A 24,557-nucleotide genomic window follows, 5' to 3' on the forward strand; every position below is an offset into this window, starting at 1 on the left:
TTCTCCTGAGCAATAGATTTTTTAAATCTCTCCTCTTTGGAGATGTTGCAAACTGTGAAACTGATTAGGATTCTGTTTCAAGTCAGCTAATAGCCGAGAGGGGAAAAAATTCTGGTTTCACCTCCATCTAAAGAATAGAGCTTGGCAGGCCACATTTTTTTACTGGCTTCATTTCTGCCTCATTGACTCTACCCTTGTTGCTCCTTCTCATTTGTTATCTTGTTACATTTCACACATCCAAAAAGCCACCTTAAGTCCTTTTTTGGAACAAGCCAGAACATATAAACATTAAACATATACTTAAGGTACTATAAGCACTTTAATACGTATGGTCATTATTAAATTCAAATCATGTCTACAGATACAAGGCACTAGACCCCAAAAAGCTTTTCGAAACTCTTAGAACTTTCCATTTAAGAATATGGGTGAGAACATAGAGCAAAAACCAAATTTATAATAGTACACAATCACAGCAAAATTTGAGTGGAAAAAATTAAGACTCGGCTATATATGTTTCTGTGTGAAGATATGTAACATTTATTCCTGAGAATTCAGGAAAAGCAATTTGCCCTCTTTAATGACTCCGGAAAGCTCTTTCCAACTAACGCTATTCAAAATCAGTACGTTCCAGTGGCTGAGAAGGTGGGCTCTGGAGCCAGACCACCTGGTTTCCCAGTCCCCTTGAGCTGTGTGACTCTGGCAACTCACCTACCTCGCTTGAAAAATGGTGTTAACAGAACCTACCTAAGATTTTCTGGACTAAACGTCATGTTTACATGAGTAAGGTGCTTAGAACAGTGTCTACAACCTTTTAAGTGAACAAAAAATTTGGTAGCTAGAATTATTTTGGTTTCACAGTTGGTAAGACTCATGAGTCTCCTGGGGTCAATGCCAAAACTTTGGATCCAAACAAGTCGATGAGTAGCTGGATTCCGGAAGCCCAAGCTAATGTGTACCTGAAGACCAGAGTCCTTCCACCGCCCTGCTGAGTAATACCTATGGAAGTGAAAGTTTCAAGTCAAGAGCTCTCAAGGGCTAGTGTTTTAAGGTTTGATAACATACTTCCACATTAACTGCCTCCTACTAGAGCCCTACAAATTCATTTATTAAGTATTTATTGAGGGTCTACTTTATCATGCAGTAAGTTTTAAATACACAAAGCATTAATAACCAACATACACGGACACTCTTTACCTCTTACTGTTTCAAACTATGATAGTCAATTAATTAAAGCTACTACACATTACCAAAAGAGCAAAAATGCTTCGAAGTGTTAGACCTGTTGTGAATTTAATGGAAATCACAAGTAGGAGCCTAACACAATCTCAAGCCTTAAAATACCGAAAACATACAAAGCGTGATAACAGTAAGTAAACTTTGAAATCCCAGTAGCAGGAGTCGGTCCCACATGGGAAGTTTTTGGTAGGAGTGAAGAATATAGCGACAACTGCTTAGTCCCACTGGACCATTCGCTCTTCTTCAGGAAGAATACTCCAGTTTGGGGAGGCCATATCCCGGGCCAGCCAGTTAAAATCGTCGACGTCGTTCCAGTTATTTTTGCTCCTATCTAAACCAGAGCCCTCGAAGTCCTTGTCGATACCCGGGTAGCTCCAGGTATAAGGGGCGAACTGGATCCCGCTACAGTCTTCCACGATGGCCCTGCTGGTCACCTGCAAGAAGATGCGGGTGTCTCTCGTAGTGTGTACGCGCAGCTGTTGGCAGGCCACGGCCAGCACGCAATCACTGCAGTCCTCCAGGAACACAGAGGTGGACACCGGGCCGCAGAGCACCGTGCAACTTCGGGCTTTGGCCAGCCGCAGGGTGTTGGGATTGCCATACAGTCTGACTGTGCATTTGCTCAGTTCGGCCAAAAGAACGTCACGCTGGTGCAGCTCCTCTGCCCTCTTCTCCAAGACTTGGGACTCCACGTTGGAGAAGCCGAAGACCCAGCTGGAGCCGATGCCTCCCTCCTCCTTCAAGGGCGGCGGGGAGGCCAGGATGCCTTCCGCCGCCGGGGCTCCAGGAGCGGAGTCTACTTTGGCGGCCGAAGCAGCGTCCTTCCTCCGGGTCTTGAAAGCGAAACGCTTCTTGGGCTGCAGCTCCTGGCGCCGCTCGGCCAGGGTCGTCTGTAGCCGCGTCAGCGCCTCCTGTCCCTGCCGCAGGTCGTAGGCGGCCAGGAACAAAACCGAGTCGTTGACAAGTTTCTGCAGGCCCTGGAGCCGAGCGGCCGCCTCCTCCAGCCGCTCCATGGATTCTCCGCCCTCCAGAAGTTCTTCCACGGCCGCTCGCTCCCGAGCGAAGGCGGCAGCGAAAAAGTCGCTCTTCTCCTCCTCCACCTCCTGGTTCTGCCGCTTTTGCTTCCGCCTTTCCACCTCCAGTTGACGCTCTTGCTCTCGTCTCTGAAGCCGCTCAGGCACCAGGCTCCGGTCCCGCTGCGACCCCACGGCCCCATTCGCCGCAGCGGCGGAGCAACTAGCAGTCTCCATCTTGACTTCAAGCTTCCTTTCTCCTGCCTTGCTTCCTCCTGGCGCGCCCTGCGAGAGGCCTCCCACCAACGCGTCCTGTGATTGGCCGGACATGCTTACGTCAGCCCCGGCCTTATTTTCTTAGCCCATTGGCTCCTCCGCGTCGGAGAGGGCGGGGATATGAGGCGGGGCCGATTGACAAGGGGGGTGGGGAGACAAAGGTCCTTGCGGATGGGTGGGGTGGGAGACAGGAGGGGGAAGCTTTTTTTCCTCTTAAAGGGGCAGGACTTATATCCGGGATTGTGGGGTGAGTTGCAGCAGCGGCAGCTGCACATGTGGGTTTGTTTATAAGAACAAGGTTAGAAACTCGCAGGCCTCCCCCTCCCCCCAGCTCCTCCCTACTACCCCCTTACAGGCCGGAGATCCGCTACTGGTGGGGGGAATGTGTGCGTATGGTGGGTGGGGGGACAGGTAGTGGTGAGAAAGATGGAGGGGGGGGTGGAATATTGCACCGCCCGGCCCGCGTCGGAGGAAGCGGCAGCTGGAACAGCTGGCTAGGGAGCCGCTTGCATGCCTCTGGTTTTTTCTTTTCCCTTCCACCACCCCCTCCCCCAACCCATTCCTGCCACCCCCAAACCCTCATTCTACCCGCCTTCCCCCCTCAGCCGCTGCAGTTCCGCGTGGCCTGGGTCTCCTGGATTCCCGCAGGCACTTACGGGGGCGGGAGTAGGCGAGGGGCACTGGGATGGGAGAGACTGGGTTTCTCACTGCAACCGGGTTCCGGGGGCCCAGGGGCAGTCTAAAAACGGATTACTATTTTTTTTGGCCAATTGCTGCAGTCGGAGGGGTGGGGGCGGGGGAGGGTGAGATTCCACACCCCCTTCCTCTTCCTCCCACGTCCGCCCCCCCTTCGAGGTCAGTCGCTCTGCAGCTGCGCGCCGCTGGCCGCGCGGGGGTGAGACCCGAGCCCGGGGTTCTGCTGCTCTCCCGTGGGACCGTCGGTCTTTAGGAAAGCGTTGGGGGAAATGTTACATTATTTCTAGGGTGGTGGGAGGGATTTGTCACCGGAAGTGAATGAGCCTAGCCTAAAGTCGGGATCAGCCGGAGGTGTGAGTGGGCAGCCAAGCCGGCGCAGTCACTAGCAAAACGCAGGGCCACCGGCCGGCTGAGAGCCGGGACGCCGCGGGCTGCGGGCGCACGGCAACCTCGCGTGCTCGGGGCAGCCCGGGGAGCGCAGGGCGCGCCTTTGACCGCGCCCGCCTGCCCAGGCTTCGGTTTCACCCTGATCTCCACCCCCGTTCGCAGCCTCCCATCGTTGCTAATTGGCGTATTTGCCCAAGAAACTGTCCGTTGAAATTTCACTGATACACCTGCATTTTGATGCATAGAAAGATGGGAGGAAACGAGAGAATTACGACTTATTTCCAGTTTTTCACGCCCCACTCTCCTCTTTCCGTTCCCACTTAAAACAGCAAAACACACGTAAATTCCCGTATTTTTCCACTGAAAGCAAGCACACATCGCACTGTTTGGCAAATTGTGCGCCCCGGGGGACAGGGGTGGGGGTCCCGGGTGTTTGTGTGTGCAGCAGATGGGAACCGGGGTGCTGAAAAAATCCGGTGCTTAACGCTTGTAGTATATATTCTTCGTTTTCCTTCGCTTTGTTTCATGTGCAGACTAGACGAGGCTTTTTGTGTGGTTTGGTTATGAGGCTGGTGAAAGAAATATAGCTGGTTAACTTGTCTAAGCCATACGGAGGCGTACAATAGCTGCTTCATTTTATGAAGAGTTGATTTAACCAAGGAAGGTTTAAAGAGGATTTATTTTGCTAGGGGGAACGACCCCAAAAACAAAAACCTGACCTGCCTCCCTTAAGTTTTTCAGCAATTGAATCTGTCCCACTCAAGTTTGGAGCCAACCGAGGTTTACTGGAGCTGCAGGTGCAGTGAGGCAACATTTCTGCATTAGCCATAGTGGACTATGGGTGGTCGTTAGTGTCTGTATCAGACGTGGAATTGAATGTCATTAAGCCTTCCCAAGAGCTTCATTTCTGCCCCCAAACAGGTTTTGGCATAGAGGCCAAGAGACTTTGGAAGTTTCTGAATATTTTAAGTTGGGCAGTTCAAACTTTTATGAGAAGAGGTAAAGGACAAAAAGGGACAGGTTGTTGGAGGCAGTTTCAAAGACCGATGTTGGGCCTGCGTGGTCAGTGGCGTGGTCATCATGAAGGATTGGCTTGACTGTTCTTTACAGACCCCAGCACAGCTGCAAGCCAAGGTAGGTAGGTGGTCAGAACATGAATATAAAGCTACGTTTCTATGTTCAAAAGCAATAGGAGGGTTATAAAACTGCCAGCAGTGCCAGACTGTATTTGTGTCTTTTTTCTGACATTTGAGGGCAGACAATTCAGTGTGCATCCTTGAAATGGATCCCAGCTCCTGGGAGGTAAGTGCCTGTTGAGTGGAAGGAAAGAGGGTGATGTATTACAACGATGTGAAATGTGGCAAAAGGCAAGCAGCTTGAGAGTTCTGAATCCTACTTTCATAACCTTCAGGAGTTTGTGAATCAAGTACTACCCCTCTTCTAGACATCTTGAAAGAATTCTAAGGTATTACAGACTTTAAAAATTATTTAACAAAAATTTATGGTTTATGGTTCTATTTGTTAGATTTACTTTATAAGAAGATCCTGGGGGCGCCTGGGTGGCTCAGTCGGTTGAGCGTCCGACTTCGGCTCAGGTCACGATCTCGCGGTTCGTGAGTTCGAGCCCCGCGTCAGGCTCTGGGCTGATGGGTCAGAGCCTGGAGCCTGCTTCCGATTCTGTGTCTCCCTCTCTCTCTGCCCCTCCCCCGTTCATGCTCTGTCTCTCTCTGTCTCAAAAATAAATAAACATTAAAAAAAATAAAAAAAAAGAACCACTATTCTCAAAAAAAAAAAAAAAAAAAAAAAAAAAAAAGAAGATCCTGGAATTTTCAAGCATAGGAAAGGGGACAGTAGAGGTGATGTGTATGTATCACCCAAGCTTCAACAATTACCAACTGACAGTCCCATTTCTTCTGAATCTCTGACCACTTACACACCCCATCACCCTGATTATTTTACAGCAAATCCCGAACATTATATTATTTCATATTTCATAATCTATAAATATTTCAATATGTCTCTCAAAATGATGAGGACTACCTTTTCAAAGTTTACTTATTTATTTTGAGAGAGTGAAAGAGAGTGCGCACAGGAAGGGGCAGAGACAGAGGGAGAGAGAATCCTAGGCAGGCTCCATGCAGTGTGGAACCCAATGCGGGGCTTCACCTTGTGAACAGTGAGATCGTGGCCTGAGCTGAAGTTGAGAGTCAGATGCTTAAAGCAACTGAGCCACTCAGGCGCCCCTACCTTTTTAAAACATAACCACATATGGAGTGCGTGGGTGGCTCAGTCGGTTAAATGTCTAACGTCAGCTCAGGCCATGATCTCATGGTTCGTGGGTTCGAGCCCCGCATCGGGCTCTGTGCTGACAGCTCAGAGCCTGGAGCCTGCTTCGGATTCTGTGTCTCCCTCTCCCTCTGCGCCTCCCCTGCTCATACTCTGTCTGTTTCTCAAAAATAAATAAAACATTTTCAAAAATAATTTAAAAAGGGGCACCTGGGTGGATCAGTCGGTTAGGCGTCGGACTTCGGCTCAGGTCACGATCTCGCGGTCCGCGGGTTCATGCCCCGCGTCGGGCTCTGGGGCTGATGGCTCAGAGCCTGGAGCCTGCTTCCGATTCTGTGTTTCCCTCTCTCTCTGCCCCTCCCCCGTTCATGCTGTGTCTCTCTCTCTCTGTCTGAAAAATAAATAAAAGTTAAAAAAAAAAAATTTAAAAAAAAAAAATTAAAAAAAACCATAACCGCATATCACCACACTCCAAAAAAGTAGTGATATTTCCTTATCATCAGAGCTCCAGTCTATATTCATATTTCCTTGATTATCCTATAATTTCCCCATTTTAACTTATTTATTGAGTAAGGAGCCAAAAAAGTTCCATATAATGTGTCTAGCTGATATGTTCCTTAAATCACTTTTAATCACTTTTAAATCCTGCCCCCCTACCAATTGTTTTGTTAGAAAAACCTGATTGTTATTAGTTCAGTAGAGTTTCCCAAGTCTGGATTTTGCTGGTTATGTCTCCATACTGTGTTAGATGTTAAGTATTTGTCGTATTCATTTGATCTTGTAATGTCATAAAGTGAATGTTTATGTATTTATGCTGCAGGAAATGAAAGTATCTCCGTACAGAAAACAGTTTTTGGGTGTCTAGGCAGCCAGGAGTAAGTCCTTTTGCTGTTCTGTGGAGTTTATCAGAGACCCTGTGTGGATGAGAGATACCAGGCAAATAAACAGTTCCAGGCCGTTTTTTGGTAGCTCAGTTCCAAAAGAGGTGGTATCTTTCAGCAGACGTTGACTATTGGATATAAAGCACTCATTAAAGAGCTCTCCATGCAAGTGTCAAATGTTAGGCAAATTTTCCAACTTTCTGGACCATGAAAGATGACCGTGTGAAGGCATGTGCTGTCCTTGAAAAGACACCTCGTTGGTCCGGGAAGCAGGACAGGAGCAGGCCCCTTCCTTCCACCTTTGCCCCTGGCTCTCATATGCTCTTCAAAACCCTTCTCTTTCTGGAACTTTTTGCATCATTGTGCATCTAATGCCTCGCCCAGAGGCTGGCACCTTTTAGCACCGTTTATTAAGCCAGCATCAGTTTATGAAGCACTTACTGTGCCCCACGCCTCCCCCACCGAGCCCAGGAAGGCCCTCAGGCTGCCAAGGTGAATAAAGACAGGCATAGCCTCTTTCCTCTTGGGGAGGCCTAACCTGGGCAGATAAAGGCACAAATTGTAAAATTGTAAAATTGTAACAGTGACAGTGTTACAGAGGAAAAGAAGAACAGTGAGTGCCTCCAGGGGGAGGTTTGACCTTGCTGGGGAGGTCGGTGAAGGCTTCCTTGGGGGTTGAGCTGAGGCTGGAAGGGTGACCAGGAATCGATAAGGAGAAGTGAGTGAACACTGGAAAGTGTCTTCTAGATGTACGGGCTCATGGAGTCACTGGTGACCTTGTGGAGAGCTGTGCCAGAGGACTGCTGTGGGCAGGAGGCATACCACACGAGTGTGAGCAGGGATGGAACGCCGTAACTGAGCTAGTGACACACAGATAAGTCTTTGGAGAAGTTTGACCATGAGGGGGAAGGGCCACTAGCTGGGGGTTGGGAGGAAGCCAGTGAGGTGTTCTTTTTACAGAGAAAACATAGGTTCATAATACAAGGATCCTGAAAAGGCTGGTGGAGGCAGGGGGAAGGGGGGCCGGGGGTGGGGGGAGAGGGGGGCTGGGGTGGGGAGTGGGGGCTGTCGGATTCAAAGCACAGGTGCAAGGATCAGCCCTAGATAGAGAGCTGGGGCAGATTCTCTATTGCAAGGCTGTTTTAACTTTTTATTGTGCATGTTTCCCAACACACACAAACTTTTTGACCTCAACCCACAGTCACAGATACATGGTAACTGAAACAGAAGCTTTAAGAAACAGTAAATACTCTTACTGTGTGCAATAGATACTATTTTCTGTCCTACTTACTGCATTTCAAAAATGCTGATCAAGGCCCCCTACATTAAACTGCAGCGTTTTTTCTTTTGTAAGGTTTATGTATTTATTTTGAGAGAGAGAGCATGAGCAGGGAAGGGGTGGGGGGTTGGGGGAGGGCAGGGGGGAGAGAATCCCAAGCAGGCTCCATGCCCAGCGCAGCGTGGAGCCAGAGGTGGGCTCAGTCTCTCAAAGACAGTGAGATCTTGAGCTGAAATCAAGAGTCAGACCAACTAAGCCACCCACTACCTCCTAAACTGCAGTTTAAACATGCCACATTAGCAGGGAGGGTGCAGCTATAGGGAAATTTGTATGTTTGGTAATTGGCAGATAAGTCAGATGGTTTCTGGGTTCTCTGTAAAAGTGGGCAGTGAGGGGCGCCTGTGTGGCTCAGTCAGTTAAGTGTCCAAATAGCTCAGGTGATGATCTCATGGTTCTTGAGGTTCTTGAGTTCGAAACCCGCTTTGGGCTCTGCGCTGACAGCTCGGAGCCTGCTTGGGATTCTCTCTCTCCCTCCCTCTCTCTGCCCCTCCCCTTCTTTCTCTCTGTCTATAAAAGAAACAAAATTGGGGGAGTAATAGGTAATTAGGTTTATTCCCCCCCCCCAGCTTTATTGACATATAATTTGATAAATAACACTGTGTGAATTTAAGATATACAACGTGATGGTTTGAAATATATATATTGCAAAGTGATCACCACAATAAGTTTAGTTAACATATCTATCACCTCACGTAGTTACCTTTTGTGTATGTGTCTGGTGAGAACTTTTAAAATCTACTCTCGAGGCGCCTGGGTGACTTAGTCAATTAAGCATCTGACTTCTGCTCAGGTCACGATCTCACAGTTGGGTGGGTTCGAGCGCCACATTGGGCTCTGTGCTGACAGCTCAGAGCCTGGAGCCTGCTTCGGATTCTGTGTCTCCCTCCTACTCCCCCAGCCCCCGCCGTGCACACGCACTCTCCTTCTCTCAAAAAATGAATAAACATTTTAAAATTTTAAAATAATAAAAACAAAAGATCTACTCTCATAGCAACTTTCAATAGATGATACAATTAACTATAATCAGCATGCTGTACATCACGTCTCCAGAACTTACCCATCTTATACCTGGAAGTTTGCACCCTTTGAGCATCTTCACCCATCCCTCCACCCCCTGACTTTTAAAAGCATTATCTACATTTGCTATGACTGGTTTCTCAGTTATCATTCCCTCCTCAGCCCCTTCCCCTACGACTTCTGCCTCTGCCACTTTATTTGAAAGTGAGAGTGCCCACCTCCCTCCTACCTTCAAATCCATTGCTGTTTGTAGCTCAAAGCACTCGAATACCCCTTCTTGAAGCACGGCCTCTGGTTCTGTCTTAGTCCCCTGTCCACCCCACATCACTGCTGCTTCTTGTCTCCCTGACAGACTGAGAGACAGACAGAGAGAGAGAGAGAGAGAAACAGAATCCCAAGCAGGCTCCATGCCCAGTGCAGCATGGAGCCAGAGGCGGGGCTGGATCTCTCAAGGACAGTGAGATCTTGACCTCAGCTGAAATCAAGAGTCAGACCGACTGAGCCAGGTTTCTCTACCAGTACCCCTCTTCTCACTCGTCTCACCTCCTTGACCAGTTTACCATCTCCTTGGCCTGCTGTCCATGTGCTGACCACCTCTCTGATGCTTACCTCCTCCTCCACCTCTCTCCTGAACCCAAGCCTGAACTGCCAGTACCTTTCTAGATATTGCCATGTAACCATTTACTATCCTTGTAACTGTCTTCTATCCAAAATACCTCATCTTAAGTAGATGGCCTAAAATGAAGTCCTTATTGCCCCAGTGGTGTCCTTTTTCTTCTGTGTGTAAGTTTCAATCCTATTTTGCTGCATGACCATCCCCAAACTCACCGGCTTAACAGTAATTTATTATTTTTCACAGTTCTGTGGGCTCAGCTGGGGCTGGAGGCCCCAAGACTGCCTCACTCCCAAGTCTGGGGCCTTGGTGCTGGCTGTCGCCTGGTGCAACTCACTGCTCGGCTTCTCTCTCACGCTTGGTCTCTTAGCACGCGGTAGTTCGAGCTTAAGCTTTGCGTGCTGGCTGGCTTCCAAGGGAGCACAGGCAGATGCCACGAGCCTCTTAAGGCTCGGACCGGAATTGGTACCGTGTCACTTCTAGTGCAGTCATGGGGTCAAAGCAAATCACAAGGCCAGCGCAATTCCACAGGAGGAGAAACAGACTCCGCCTCTTGATGGGTGGAACAGCAGTCGGTCAGGTGGAAGGGATTGGCAGCCATCTTTGCAGACGACCCACCGTGCTGTGTGTGTGTGTATAAACATATAAGTCGTTTTGTTAAATCTTACATGGCATTTACCGTGTGCCAGGTGATGGCTGCACACCTGCATGTATTACCTCATTCAGTTGAAACATGCCCGTGATGTAGGTACTATTGTTATCCCCATTTAACAGATGGATAACTGAAGAAGCGACAGTGACTTCCTCGGGACCAAGAGCTACTAAGTGGTAGAGCTAAGATTCGAAGTGGGTCAGCCTGGTTCCTGGGTCCAAGCTTTTTAACACCACCCGTCTGATCATGATACCACACCCGATTGTACTGACAGCGCGTCAGTAGGCTTCCGAGCCCTGTACCTCCCCAGCCACATCTCCCACCGTCGCCTTTACTCCAGCCACACCAGACCCTGCCAGGACACCTACACACCATGCCCGCTGCTTCCATTTGTACCTGCCGCACTTACTTAATCAACACCGACCGTAGGCTTGGCCCTTTGCTAGGTGCCGAACACACACACACGGCTCCCTTGGAGCTTACAGCCTAAACGAGGGACACAGACAATGTCGTGTGATACATACTAAAACGGGAAATCTTGGGCGCACTAAGATCACACACAGTAACCTAACCCAGACCAGGGGAATGGGGTGGGGGGATGTCTTTTAGTAAACCGCAGCTGCATCCTGCAAAATGAGTGATCTCCAGCCAGAAGAAGGGAGAAAGCAGTCACTCGTGCATGCCTTTCCGCAGGTACTCATAGAGCGCCAACTATGATCTGGGCACCGTTCTAGGTACTAGGAATACAGCAGTGAAAAAGAAAGTCCCCGGCTTGATGGCCAGGAAGCTAGAAGAGCTCCAGTGCCTCTAGCAACAGAGACAGGGCATGTGTAACAAACCTGGACGTGAGAAAAAGAGCAACGTCCTCAACCCTGGTTGCCCGTTAGCACCTATGGAAGGCTTTACAAAATCCTGATGCCCACGGCCTTCCCATGAATAGTTCAGTCGTAACCCCTGGGAGTGAGACATGGGCACTGTTTTTTTTCTTTTTTTTCTAACGTTGCTTTATTTTTAAAGAGATAGAGTGCGAGCTGGGGAGGGACAGAGAGAGAGGGAGACATGGAACCCAAAGCAGGCTCCAGGCTCTGAGCTGTCAGCACAGAGCCCGACGCGGGGCTTGAACCCACGAGCCGTGAGATCGTGACCTGAGCTGATGCTGAGGCTTAACCGACTGAGCCGCCCAGGCACTCCATACACTGGTATTTTTTGAAGCTCCCCATGTGGTTCTAGTGGGCAGCCAGGGTTGTAAGCCACCGCGTTACATGTGGCCCATGGAAGCTGGAAGCGGAGATCAGAGTTGAGGTTAGAGTAGTGAGCAGGGGCCAGACCGCCAAGGGTCTTGTAAATCCCGTCAGGCTGTTTTGGCTTAATCTTGAAAGCACTGGGAACTGGTGAAGGATTTCAGCAGGGTAATGGCAGAATCAGATTCTTTTTCTTTCTTTAACCAAGGATCAGGCTGGATCCTCTGTGTGGAATAGATTCACTTGGAGCAAAAGTAACAGTATGAGTTTGGAGGCTGTTGCAGGAGCCCAGGAGAAGTAGAGATACGGGACTATGGTGATGGATGAGGACAGAGAAGGAAGGGGTAACGTGTGAGAGATGTAAGAGACTACACAGGACTCTGACTCACTGGAAGTGAGGGATAAAGGAGGGCAGAGAATTGTGGAAGGTACTGGCTTGAGGAGCTGGGTCCATGGTGATCCTAGTACAAGAGACAGTGAACCGGGAAGATCATGTTTGGAAAGAGCTGGTACGTCCGTTTGCGACCTGCTGCTTGCTTTCTTGTCCTGCTGCCTGTGATCCTATGCTTAATCTCTATTTGACAGCACTCGCCTCCTACGAGACCTATTTTACACACCTCTTCCAGGAAGCCTATCAGGATTATTCCTTCCATTGGCTCTGGATGAATGTTTATCAGGTTGTGAAGTCAGTATCTATTTACAGATATGTATTCTACAGCTTGGGCTTCTCCAAGCACAGAAGTGTTTTATTCCATGCTGTCTGCGTAGCAGAGTGCCCAGGACACAGGAAGTGCACGATAAATAGATGTCAAATAGATGAGTTGATGGCTAAAGAGCTGGGTCAGAAACAGGAGTTCTCCTAGGACTGTGATTAGAAGTGGGTCAGGGGCTTCTGGTTCTCATTTCTAGGGTAAGGCACAGACAGACAGAGTCCAGGGGCAAAAGAGGGTATTTGCTGAGCTGATCAGTAAAGAGGCTGAGTTAGAAGCACCAAAACTGTTGACTATAAAATAGAGAGACATATAATCAGCTATCTAAATTGTCTTTTAATAAATGCAGGATGGGTATTAAGAAGGGCACTTGTTGGGGCGCCGGGGTGGCTCAGTCGGTTAAGCATCCGACTCCTGATTTCAGCTCATGTCATGATCTCACAGTTTGTGACTTCCAGCCTGGCATCAGGCTCTGTGCTGATGGTGTGGAGCCTGCTTGGGATTCTCTCTCTCCCTCTCTCTCTCTATCCCTCCCCCACTCATGCTCTGTCTCTTTCTCAAAATAAATAAACTTAAAAAAAAAAAAAAGAAAAAAGGAGGGTACTTGTTGTGATGAGCATTGAGTGTTCTGTGTAAATGATGAATCACTAAATTCTACTCCTGAAACCAATATTACACTATATGTTAACTAACTGAAATTGAAATAAAAATTCGGGGAAAAAATTATCTTTTGAATATAATTTCGAATTCCTTTTGTGGCAAAGGCATGTCAATCTTTTAAAGCTTCCCTGCATCTGTTCTTTCTCTTATGTGTCTTCCTCTCAGTAAAGTAGGGTGATGGTAAAAAGTAGACAGATCCGAGTTTAAGTTCTGATTACTAGCTGTGTGACGTTGAGCGTGGTACGTAACCTCTCTGAGCTCAATTTCCCCCAACGGTAAAGTGGGGGGAAAGAAAGATCTATTTCTCCCAGGATTGTCGTGATGTGAAATGAGGTAATAAAATAATGTGTGGGAAAAGTACCAAGTATTGGGCCAGGCCTGTAGTAGGCCCCCGACAATTGCCAGGTTCCTTTCTGCCTTCCGGTTGCTGACCTTTGTTCCTTAGCACCTACTTCCCAGCCCTCTAGATGAGCAGTGGGACCAGAATGTGCTATGTGCATGTGACCTTCTCAGAAAGGGCCCTTTAATGTCCAGCCTTTCTGCAATTCTGGGGCATGTTTAGGCAGATTTTGCATGCAAATAGTGCTGCAAAAGAAAACCAGAGAAATCTAGAAAGAGGGAGCCGGACAAGGTCTGCTGGACCCTTTAAACCCAGGACAAAAGCTAGCTTATAGTTTAAGGAAAAAATAAGGATACACGGTGATTTTTTTTTTTAATTTTTTTTTTAACGTTTTTTATTTATTTTTGAGACAGAGAGAGACAGAGCATGAACGGGGAAGGAGCAGAGAGAGAGGGAGACACAGAATCGGAAGCAGGCTCCAGGCTCTGAGCCATCAGCCCAGAGCCCGACGCGGGGCTCGAACTCACGGAGCGCGAGATCGTGACCTGAGCTGAAGTCGGCTGCTTAACCGACTGAGCCACCCAGGCACCCCCACGGTGATTTTTTTTTTTTTATGACAATTAATTCAGTTTGAAGAACTATACTGAGAGATCATATCATTTTTTTCTCTCTCTGTTTTTTAAGTATTTCTTTTACGATCACCTACCTGAAATCTTTACTTTGGGGAAACCACTGATCTAATCTTACCTCACCTTACAGGGAGTGTAAAACTGTTGTACGTTATGTAATATTAATGGCTATTTTCTCAAACACTAAACTCTCTGTAGACACCGTAAGGGCTGCGGTTGTGTCTACCGTTTTCTCTATTCCATAATCCCATCATGCTTGGCATGAAAGGCTCACAATAATTATCTGTCAGAGGAATAAATTAATTATTCAGCCCGGGCACTTCAGAATCCTAGTTTTTTGGTTTTGTTTGTGTTTTTTTCAAGATCCAAAAACCAGTTTCTTTTTAAATTACATATGTGTGTATATAATGTTTTTATTTATTTATTTAAAAAAAATTTTTTTTTAACGTTTATTTATTTTTGAGACAGAGAGAGACAGAGCATGAACGGGGGAGGGGCAGAGATAGAGGGAGACACAGAATCCGAAGCAGGCTCCAGGCTCCGAGCTGTCAGCCCAGAGCCCGACACGGGGCTTGAACCCACGGACCGCGAGATCGTGACCTGAGCTGAAGTCGGATGCTTAACCGACTGAGCCATCCAGGCGCCCCTATAATGTTTTTATTTAAATTCCAGTTAGTTAACATACAGTGTAACATTCGTTTCAGGTGTACAATATAGTGATTCAACACTTCGTACCACATCTGGTGCTCATCACAACAAGTGCACGCTTTAATCCCCATCACTTACTTTACCCATCCCCCTGCCCACCCCCCCTCTGGTAACCATCAGTTTGTTCTCTGCCGTGAAGGGTCTGTTTCTTGGTTTGCCGCTCTCTCTTCTTTTTTTGTCCCTTTACTCATTCGTTTGTTTCTGAATTTCCGCATATGAGTGAAATGATACGGTATTTGTCTCTTTCTAACTGACTCAGCATTGCACTCTCTGGCTCCATCCATGTCACTGCAAATGCCAAGATTTCATTCTTTTTACGGCTGAATCATACATATTCCATTGTACATATACCTCATCTTCTTCATCCATTCATCAGTCAATGGCAACTTGGGCTGTTTCCATAATTTGGCTATTGTGAATAATGCTGCTATAAACGTCAGGGTGCATATATCCCTTTGAATTCGTATTTTTGTGCTCTTTGGGTAAATATCTAGCAGCGTGATTGCTGGATTGTAGGGTAGTTCTATTTTTAACTTTTTGAGGAATCTCCATACTGTTTCCCAGAGTGGCTGCACCAGTTTGCATAGAACCCTAGTTTTTAATGACATTTATTTTCATTGATGGAGCCAGTAAACTCCTTGAGGGACTCTGTTCCTCTAATGCCCAGCAGGGCAGGTGCTCAGCAAGTGAATGAGCCTCCTGGTCATGCAGAGATGAGACATATCCAAGAGAGGATAACCCAGGAACCTGAATGATAGGGAGGAGCCATCAGGTACTTCCCTTGTATTATCTCATTTGATCTCCATGGTAACCTTGCCAGGAGGGTAATAATTTGAAGCAACAGCAACTTTAAGATTCATTTTTTTGTTGTTGTTTTGCTTACTTATTTATTTTGAGAGAGAGAGTGTGTGCACTCACGGAGGGGCAGAGAGAGAGAGAGAGAGAGAGAGAGAGAGAGAGAAAGAGAATCTCAAGCAGGCTTCATACTGTCAGCACAGACCTGACACAGGGCTCTATCTCAGGAACCTTGAGATCATGACCAGAGCCACTATCAAGAGTCCAATACTTAACCAACTGAGCCACCCAGGCCCCTCAGTTTTAAGATTCTTTTAAAAGATATTGCTGAATTTTAACTCCCAAACAGATCTGAGTTTTTAATACAGATTGAGGGGGGCGGAGGTGGTGGGGGTATCTTTTCTACTTCCATTTCTTCTTCAGTGTGAAGGGAATAGTGACCCACAAGGTTTTGAGATAATTTAAAGGCTTTTGTTTTACTCCTCTAAAACTCTTCTGCCTAGAACTTTTAAGGTCTTAAGTAGGACTTAATGATTTGCTGTAAAATGCCACTTTGCTGGGAAATGCTACAAACTACTATATTAAGACATAAGTTCCAACCCAATAAGGTCATGAAATCCATTTAGTAGATGGCGGTCTGCATTGTTAAAAAAATGGCAAAAGAAGGCTGCCTAGCTGACTCAGTCAGTAGACCATGCAACTCTTGATCTCAGGGTTATCAGTTTGAGCCCCACATTGGGTGTAGAGATTACTTAAAAATAAAATCTTTAGGGGCACCTGGGTGGCTCAGTTGGTTAAGCCTCCAACTCTTGATTTCGGCTCAGGTCATGATCTCACAGTTTACGGGATTGAGCCCCGCATCAGTCTCTGTGCTGGGAAGCACAGAGCCTGGTTGGGATTCTCTCTCTCTCTCTCTCTCTCTCTCTCTCTCTCTCTCTCTCTCTCTTCCCCCCCTTCCCCCATGCTTTCTCTGTCTCTCAGAATAAATAAACTTAAAAAACGTGTTTAATAAAATCTTTAAAAAGGGAAAAGAAACAGAAGATGTCAGAATGCATTGTGTTGCAGAAACGGGTTTATATTATGTATATATGTTTTATGTATACATATACATGACTTGCCAGATAAAATGTATTTCTTTTTATAGGTTATAGTCAAAAAAGTTTGAAAAAAATGGTTTTGTGAATGACGCCTTGACATTATGGTGTTCAAAAGCATTCATTGGCAAGGATGAAGGGACATTTTTTTGTGTCATTATCAAGTGATGGCAATAAGGAAATATGGGTGCTGAGCTAATTTCCTGCAGAACGTCTTGTCAAGTGGGGACCTGTTTGTGCTGCACATACTTTTCTCCTCCTTTCATTTGTAAAAATACTGAAGGTTTGCTCATAAAAAGTGAAAGATTTGGATGAGGGACCAATGGCATATAAAGTTTAGGAATGTGCATATGTAACAGGCTACAGCGAGAGGTTTTGTGGCTCTAACAGTTGTGAATTCTACTCTCTGGAAGGGAACCCAGGGGTCCCTGCCATGTAGTAACTCGAAATTTGCTGAGGCACGAATCTGAGTACATCCTAGGAGGCCTATGGGTAGGGAGATAGTGATTTCACTCATGAGTGAGCCCCACCCCCTGCCCTTCATCTCCATTTTTTCTATTGTTTTATTATTTCAAAAAAGATTTTTTAATGTTTATTTATTTTTGAGAGAGAGAGAGAGAGAGACAGAATGTGAGCAGGGGAGGGGCAGAGATAGAGGGAGACACAGAATCCGAAGCTGAAGTCAGATGCTTAACTCACTGAGCCACCCAGGCGCCCCTCTAGTCTTTGTTTTTAAGAGCATAACTCCCTTCAGGTAATAAGGGGTGTTTCCATCTGAACAATGACCATGAAGTGAAAGGAGAAGCTTGTGATGTGAAGACATGTCAAGAAAGACAGCTTCTTGACAAAGGTGTGGGTGTCCAGAAAGCCACAGCTGCTGCAGGTATCCTTGTGTTCTACAAGCTGGTCATTCCCCCCAGGTCTCAGGAGGAAGCTGTGCCATATGCTTTCCTGCCTCTTTAGAACCTGGGGGGTTAAGCCAGTCAGTATTCATTTCCTGTATAGCCTCTAAAAGATAGAAACTTCGTGTGTGGAAATTTTCATGTTTGTTTAAAAAGAGGAGAGATTGTATGTTTTGTGTATAGGTTTTGTTTGGTTTCTGCTTACTGGCCGGCGCTTCTGGATCGATTGCTTTGGGAACGAGTGTGTAAAGCTCTCGGATAGTACCTGAAGTCGTTACGCTCTTTAGGATTCTGTGTTCCCTGTCTCGGGTTGGCTGAGAGTTGAGGCCTTCCCGCCACTCCGGAGGGGAGAGGAGCAGTTGGGGACAGGACAGGGATCGTCAGTGGACAAATCAGGACCTTCACATGTAGATGCTGACTCTTTTGAGAGCATTGCAATAAAGTCACTCCTGGGTTGACTCACGTGCCCTTCCTCGAAAACACATAAACCGGGTAACTGCCCATTCTCCAGTATTGGTTGACCTGAAGCTGGCATTCCATAATGTGCCTATGAGTCACAGTTGGAACGTAGGCAGGGGGAAAGAGAGGAAGAGGAGAGAAGCATGTTGGTTTATCAGGATATGAGAAATTGTGCCTCCTTTTTTATTAAAAAAAAAGGGGGGGCGGCCTGGGTGGCTCAGTCGGTTAAGCATCCGACTTCGGCTCAGGTCACGATCTCAAGGTTTGTGAGTTCGAGCCCCGTGTCGGGCTCTGTGCTGACAGCTCAGAGCCTAGAGCCTGCTTCCCAGTCTGTGTCTCCCCCTCTCTCTCTGCTCCTCCCCTGCTCATGCTCTGTCTCTCTCTGTCTCAAAAATAAAAACATTAAAAAAAATTAAAAAAAAAAAAAAAAAAAAAAGTTGGGCTGAGATTCAGTCATGCTGTACCTTAGATGTCACCAGGAGTCCACCTCTGCTTTCTCAGCTCTGCATATGCAGAGGCTGAGTGGGCGCCTCACCTAAATTGATTAGGTCCAGGGAGAACTTGTCCCTACCGTCCCAACCACCTGTGGCCATGTGTTGAGTGCCTCCTGCCTCCAACGCCAGCCAGGCACCTTGGTACAGTAACACAGGACATTATTTTTTCATTTTAAATGTTTATTTATTTTTGAGAGAGAGAGAGAGAGCGTGAGCACTAGTAAGGGAGGGGCAGGGAGCAAGGGAGACAGGATCCGAAGTGGGACCTTAACCGACCCTTAACTCTTGATGGACTGAGCCACCCAGGCGCCCCAATAACAGCAAACACTTAGTAAATGTTCCTATAATATAATGACGCAAGATGCTATAGTTGGCCCTGGGATGAGGGTGTGTATAAAAATGAACAAAACAGGGGGCGGCTGAGCTGCTCAGTCCATTAAGCGTCTAACTTTGGCCCAGGTCATGATCTCACAGCTAGTGGGTTTGAGCCCCGCATCGGGCTCTGTGCTGACAGCTCGGAGCCTGGAGCCTGCTTCGGGTTCTGTGTCTCCCTCTCTCTCTCTGCCCCTCCCCAGCTCATGCTCTGTCTCCTCTCAAATGTAAATAAACATTAAAAAAATTTTTTTCTTAATTGACCAAAGCATAGTCCTTGCCTCCTTGAGGCTCATGACCAAGGGATGGACATGAGGACAACTAATTATAAGTCAAGCCAACTGCAGTGTGCGTTACAAAGGAGAGAGGAAGTTCCATGGAAGTACAAAGGAAAGACGGAAGGGTGCCGGGCCATGGCAAGAACATGAGCAGAGCCGGAGAGGCACCGGCAGTATTTGAGGAGCTTGGAGTAACACCACGTGGCAAGAGTGGAGAGTAGTCGGAGGGAAGGTAGAGGGATGTGGTGGATGATGGGCCGAAGCCCACCTTCATCATCCCGAAGTCACTGGGGCCCCTTCGGAGGTTTCGAGCAGGGAGCGAGGCATCCACTTTGTGTTTTAGGAAGAGAAGTTGATGAGAATGGATTGGAGCAGGGGAGATTACCTGCCAGAGGCCACTGCAATGGTTCGTTGGGTGAGTGACAGGGCTTGACCGAGGCCAGTGGAAATGCAGTGGAGGGTACTCAAGAATGATTTGTACTCCACAGCCAACCTGTGAATTTATAATGGGCGCGAGCCTACCCAGGCACTGGAGTGGTTAGGTCAGCTGGCCAGAGCACACCTTTTAAAATTGAAGTACATTAATAATCAAAGGATTACTTGGTGAAAATGGAGGTAAGGCGAAAGGAGCTGGATGGTCTGCAATGACCTTTCACTCAATCTATAGCAGTTCTTGTATAGTAATAATAATAAAGCTCAGTCTCCAGCGGGTTGTTACTCTTCTCTGGAGAGATACTTGGCCCGCTGCAGCCGGAGGCACTGCTCTCCTGGCCAGCACTGCAGAGAGGCTGGTGGGTAGCCACCAGGATCTTTTGGTTGCAAAAAAGGAAACTCACTCATAGGCGCGCAAGGAAAATGAGGAATAATTATAAGGAAGGAAAGTCTTCTAACCCAAATGCTAGAAAGGCAACCAGGTCTCGTGGGGCTTAGAATATCATCAGGCAGGGGTGCCTGGGGGGCTCAGTCGTTTAAGCATCTGACTCTTCTTTTCGGCTCAGGTCACAGTCTCATGGTTCATGAGATCGAGCCCCACATCAGGCTCTGTGATAACAGCACGGAACCTGCTTGGGATTCTCTCTCTCTGCTCCTCCCCAGCTTGCACACACACACACACACACACACACACACACACACACACTCTCTCTCTCTCTCTCTCTCTCTCTCTCTCTCTCTCTCAAAATAAATAAACATTTAAAAAAATGAAGAAAGAATATCATCAGGCACTTTCTCCAGCCCTCTTCCCTCCCTCCACACCCAGTGAGAATCTCTTCTTCTCCCTGACACACCGACCTTCCTATTCCCGTCCCCTTGCATGGGCCCCATTACAATTGCTCCAAAATTGTGGCCTTGACCCTTAGTCTTTCCAGCCATGTAGTCTGTTCCCCACAGCTGAGTCAGTTTCTGTGTCCCAAGTATTAATACAAGCAGAGAGGATCCGATTGGTCCAGGTTTGGTCCTGGGTCTTTCCCCAATCTAGTTAGGCTGAAGATGTGATGTGATAGATTCTTTGACAAAAAACAAAATGATGGTAAATAATGGATAACTCTAGTATTTCTGGTATTAATGTTCAGCTCTGCCAGACTTTATGAATGACTCTGTGTATTAGTTGTCTATTGCTGTATAACAAAATACCTCAAAATTTAGCAATTTTTAAAAATTTTTTTAAGCAATCTGTACACCCAATATGGGGCTCAAACTCAACCCCACAATCAAGAGTCACATGCTCTGCCAACTGAGTCAGCCAGGACCCCCCCAAAATTTAGCAGTTTAAAACAACAAGCATTTATTATATCCCAGTGAACCCCCGGGAACCATTTAGCTGGGAGTTTCTGCCTCAGGGTCTCTCATGAGGTTGTAGTCAAGCTGGTCTCTGGGGTTGCAGTAACATTAAGTGCGGGCTGGGAGACGATCTACCTACACAATAGGCAGAAAGCCTTGGTGCCTCACTGACTGTTGGCTAGAGACCCCAGTTCCTGGCCATGTGGGTCTCTCCATAGACTGAGTGTCCTTAGGACATGGCAGCTGGCTTCCCCCAGAATGTGTGATCCAGAGAGAGCACCTCAGATAGAAGCTGCTGCCTTTATATTCTCACCTCAGAAGTGGTAAACAATCACTTCTGCCCTATTCTGTTGGTCACCGCGGTACAAGGTGGGTGGGGTGCATAAAGGTGAGAATACTAAGAGGTGAGTCTACCTGGGGACATCTTGAAGATTAGTTACCACACTCAGTCAACAGACACTTATTCAGTATCTACTTGTGTGCCAGGTGCTAAGAATTCAGAGCTGTGTGACACAGTTTCTATCCATGAGGGGCTCTCTGTCTAGTGTGGGGAAGCCTTAGAAAAACAGACCACCATGTGTCCCCTGAGCTCTCCCCGCTGTCCAGTCATCTTTCACACTGCCAGCATACTTATCCTCATAAAATTCAAATCTGTTCATATCAGCCTCTTATTGAAAGCATCCTCAAGTGGGTCCCCTTTTTGCCTAAACAGGTTTTGTTTTTGTTTTCGATTTTAATCACCACCACAGTAACAAATACTTTTTTTTTTCTGTAGGAAGACAAAATACCATATGATTTCACTTATGAGTGGAATCTAAAAAAACAAAACAAATGAAGAAACAAAAAACAGAAACACAACCATAAATACAGAGAACAAACTGGGGGTTGCCAGAGGGGAAGGGGACGGAGGGATGGGCAAAATGGGTGAAGAAGAGTGGGTGATACCGGCTTCCAGTTATAGAAAGAATAAGTCACAGGGATGAAGGACACAGCGTAGGGAATACAGTCAATGGTCACCATAAGAGCATTGTATGGTGAGGTAGGAGCTACGCTTGTGGTGAGCATAGCATAACATACACGGTTGTTAAATCACTGTGTTGTGCACCTAAAATTAATGTAACACTGTGTCAACTATACTGCAATAAAAATGAGAAAATTTTTTTTAAATTTTTTTTTCAACGTTTTTTATTTATTTTTGGGACAGAGAGAGACAGAGCATGAACGGGGGAGGGGCAGAGAGAGAGGGAGACACAGAATCGGAAACAGGCTCCAGGCTCCGAGCCATCAGCCCAGAGCCTGACGTGGGGCTCGAACTCACGGACCGCGAGATCGTGACCTGGCTGAAGTCGGACGCTTAACCGACTGCGCCACCCAGGCGCCCCAATAATGAGAAATTTTAATCATTGCCACAAGAAGAAATATACACAGTAAAACCTTGGTTCGTGAGCACAATTCATTCTGGAAACATGCTTTGTAATCCAAAGCACTCGTATATCAACGTGAATTTCAAGAACCATTGGCTCAGTTGTGATCATGTGATGTTCGCCGTCATGTACTAATCGTATTGCAAGACCTCGCTCATTTATCAAGTTAAAACTTATTAGAAATGTTTGCTCGTCTTGCGGAACACTCGCAGAACAGGATACTCGCAACCCAAGGTTTTACTGTATATATTTTTAATTGAAGTGTAGTTGACATATGGTATTATATTAGTTTCAGGTGCACAACACAGTGATTCACCATTTATATACATTATGAAGCGATCACCAGGGTAAATCTAGCTACCATCTGTCCTCGTAGAAAGTTGTTACATATTATTAACTATATTCCTATGCTGTACATTGTACTCTCATGTCGTATTTATTTTTTATCACAAACCAACACATATAATAGATGCATTTATAATGAAAACAAATTTCACAAAAAAAGTTTACCTCGCTACCTGTGATATATTCAGGTATTTTCGATTCCAGGCTGTTTCATTTTTTTCTGAAAGCGAGTCACAATCTCATGAATTTTACAACCTACTGAATTGTGACCTGCAGTGTGGAAAGCAACAGGCTAAAAAGTCGTCCAGACTCCCTGCCAGGAGCTACAAAGCCCCCCAGCATAAAGCTCCTCTCCCTGGAGTTCTCTCCTATTTAGAGAGCTCTTACTCATCCTTTAAAACCAGGCTTGAAAGTGTCTCCTCTTCCCCTCTCTTCTTGGATAGAATTGCCTGCTCCCTCCTCTGGCCCCTAGAGCATTTCACTTGGTAACTATCCGTCCGGCTTTAGGGCCAGCCCCGGAGTCTACAATGTATTTTCATGGAGTCTCTCCAAAGTATGTTTAGGTAGAAAGACATGGAGCAAATTAGCATCACACAAATGATGATGTTGCAAATGAGCGATGTGCAGGTGGAGGGTGTCGCGCACGTGGGTTTCCTGTTGATGGAGCCGCGTGCTTGCAGAAACAGGATCCCTCCCCCTGAGGGCCACAGTCTCGCCCGCGCGTCCATCTCAGGTACAAGTCGCACCGGAACTTGCCGCTGGGGTTCATTGCCGCGGTTCATTTTAGCTGCTCAGGTCTCTTTCTTTCTTTTTTTTTAATATATGCTTTTTTCATTTGTTTGTGTTGATAGGGACAGCCTGGTGAGAAATGGAGCTTCAGGCAGCACAGATAGAAAGATCTCTCTATCTGCACCCGCCCTGCGGGGTGGGGGCGGGGAGGGTTTCCTTTCTGAAGTGGTATGGAAGGAGGGTTTTGAGGTTTTTGAATATTTTCTTCTAAGTATCTAAGAAAGAGATTTGTTTGCCCACATTTACACTATCTTGGCAGGGTAGCAACCTGACAAAATATTTTCTGGTTGGTTTTGCCTTTACGTGGTTTTTATTTTTTTGAGGGGGAAAAGAATCTACACCTTGGTTAAATTCTACTGAAACACAGTGGCTGTTTTCTTTTGACTTAAGGGTTGATGCCAGTAAGATGCCTAGGTCCAGCCTCTTGGGAGCTGCTGATAGACCATTCTGTGAGCCATAACCAGAAAAAAAAAAAAAAAAAGACATAAGCAAAAGCAATTAAATTATTCCTTCTCCAGTATTCTCATTTCTGCATTTGCCAACGGCTGTAACTGCCCAAGGATATGTTGACTTGGTTATGGTGTGTGCATATTTGGGGGAGGGAAGTGAGGGGTGAAGACAGACTGTAAACAGATTATTACTGTAGAGTATGAGAAGTAGAATAATAGAGGTATGTATTGCATGCAGAGAGAAGGGAGTCATTTACTCCCAGCAATATTTTTCAAATGAGGGTCACCTCTATTAGTAGATCATGAAATCCATTTACAAGGTAGCTAATAGCATTTCTATGTATTTAAAAAATTTTTTTTTAATGTTTATTCATCTTTAGGAGAGAGAGAGAGAGTGGGCGGGGTGGGGGGGGGGAGCAGAGAGAGTGGGTGACACAGAATCTGAAGCAGGCTCCGGGCTCTGAGCTGTCAGCACAGAGCCCAATGCGGGGCTCGCACCCACGAACTGTGAGATCATGTCCTGAGCTGAAGTTGGAGCCACCCAGGCGCCCTGGTAGCTAATAACATTTCTAAAAGAGACTAGACTGAAATACAGTTGACAACACAGGGGTTAGGGGCACCAATTCCCCCACACCCTTCAATGTGTAGTCAAAAATCCATGCATAACTTCTGATTCCCCCAAAACGTAGCCAC

General features: G+C 46.7%; 1 protein-coding gene across 1 annotated transcript; it reads right to left on the minus strand.

Annotated features, from left to right (window-relative positions):
* Positions 1-300: 300 nt before the first annotated feature.
* TBCC (tubulin folding cofactor C) lies at positions 301-3,237 on the minus strand. Its single transcript, XM_042938794.1, has 2 exons — positions 3,182-3,237; positions 301-2,561 (listed from the first exon to the last, which is right to left on the minus strand). Exon 2 carries the CDS (start codon positions 2,484-2,486, stop codon positions 1,452-1,454), a length of 1,035 nt encoding a protein of 344 aa, XP_042794728.1. The 5' UTR covers positions 2,487-2,561; positions 3,182-3,237; the 3' UTR covers positions 301-1,451.
* Positions 3,238-24,557: the final 21,320 nt, after the last annotated feature.

Source organism: Panthera leo, chromosome B2 (genome assembly GCF_018350215.1).
Source record: "Panthera leo isolate Ple1 chromosome B2, P.leo_Ple1_pat1.1, whole genome shotgun sequence".
NCBI lineage: Eukaryota > Metazoa > Chordata > Mammalia > Carnivora > Felidae > Panthera > Panthera leo.

Excerpts from the sequence above, each read along its gene's own strand:
- TBCC (XM_042938794.1), bottom strand. The coding sequence starts at position 2,486 with ATGGAGACTGCTAGTTGCTCCGCCGCTGCGGCGAATGGGGCCGTGGGG.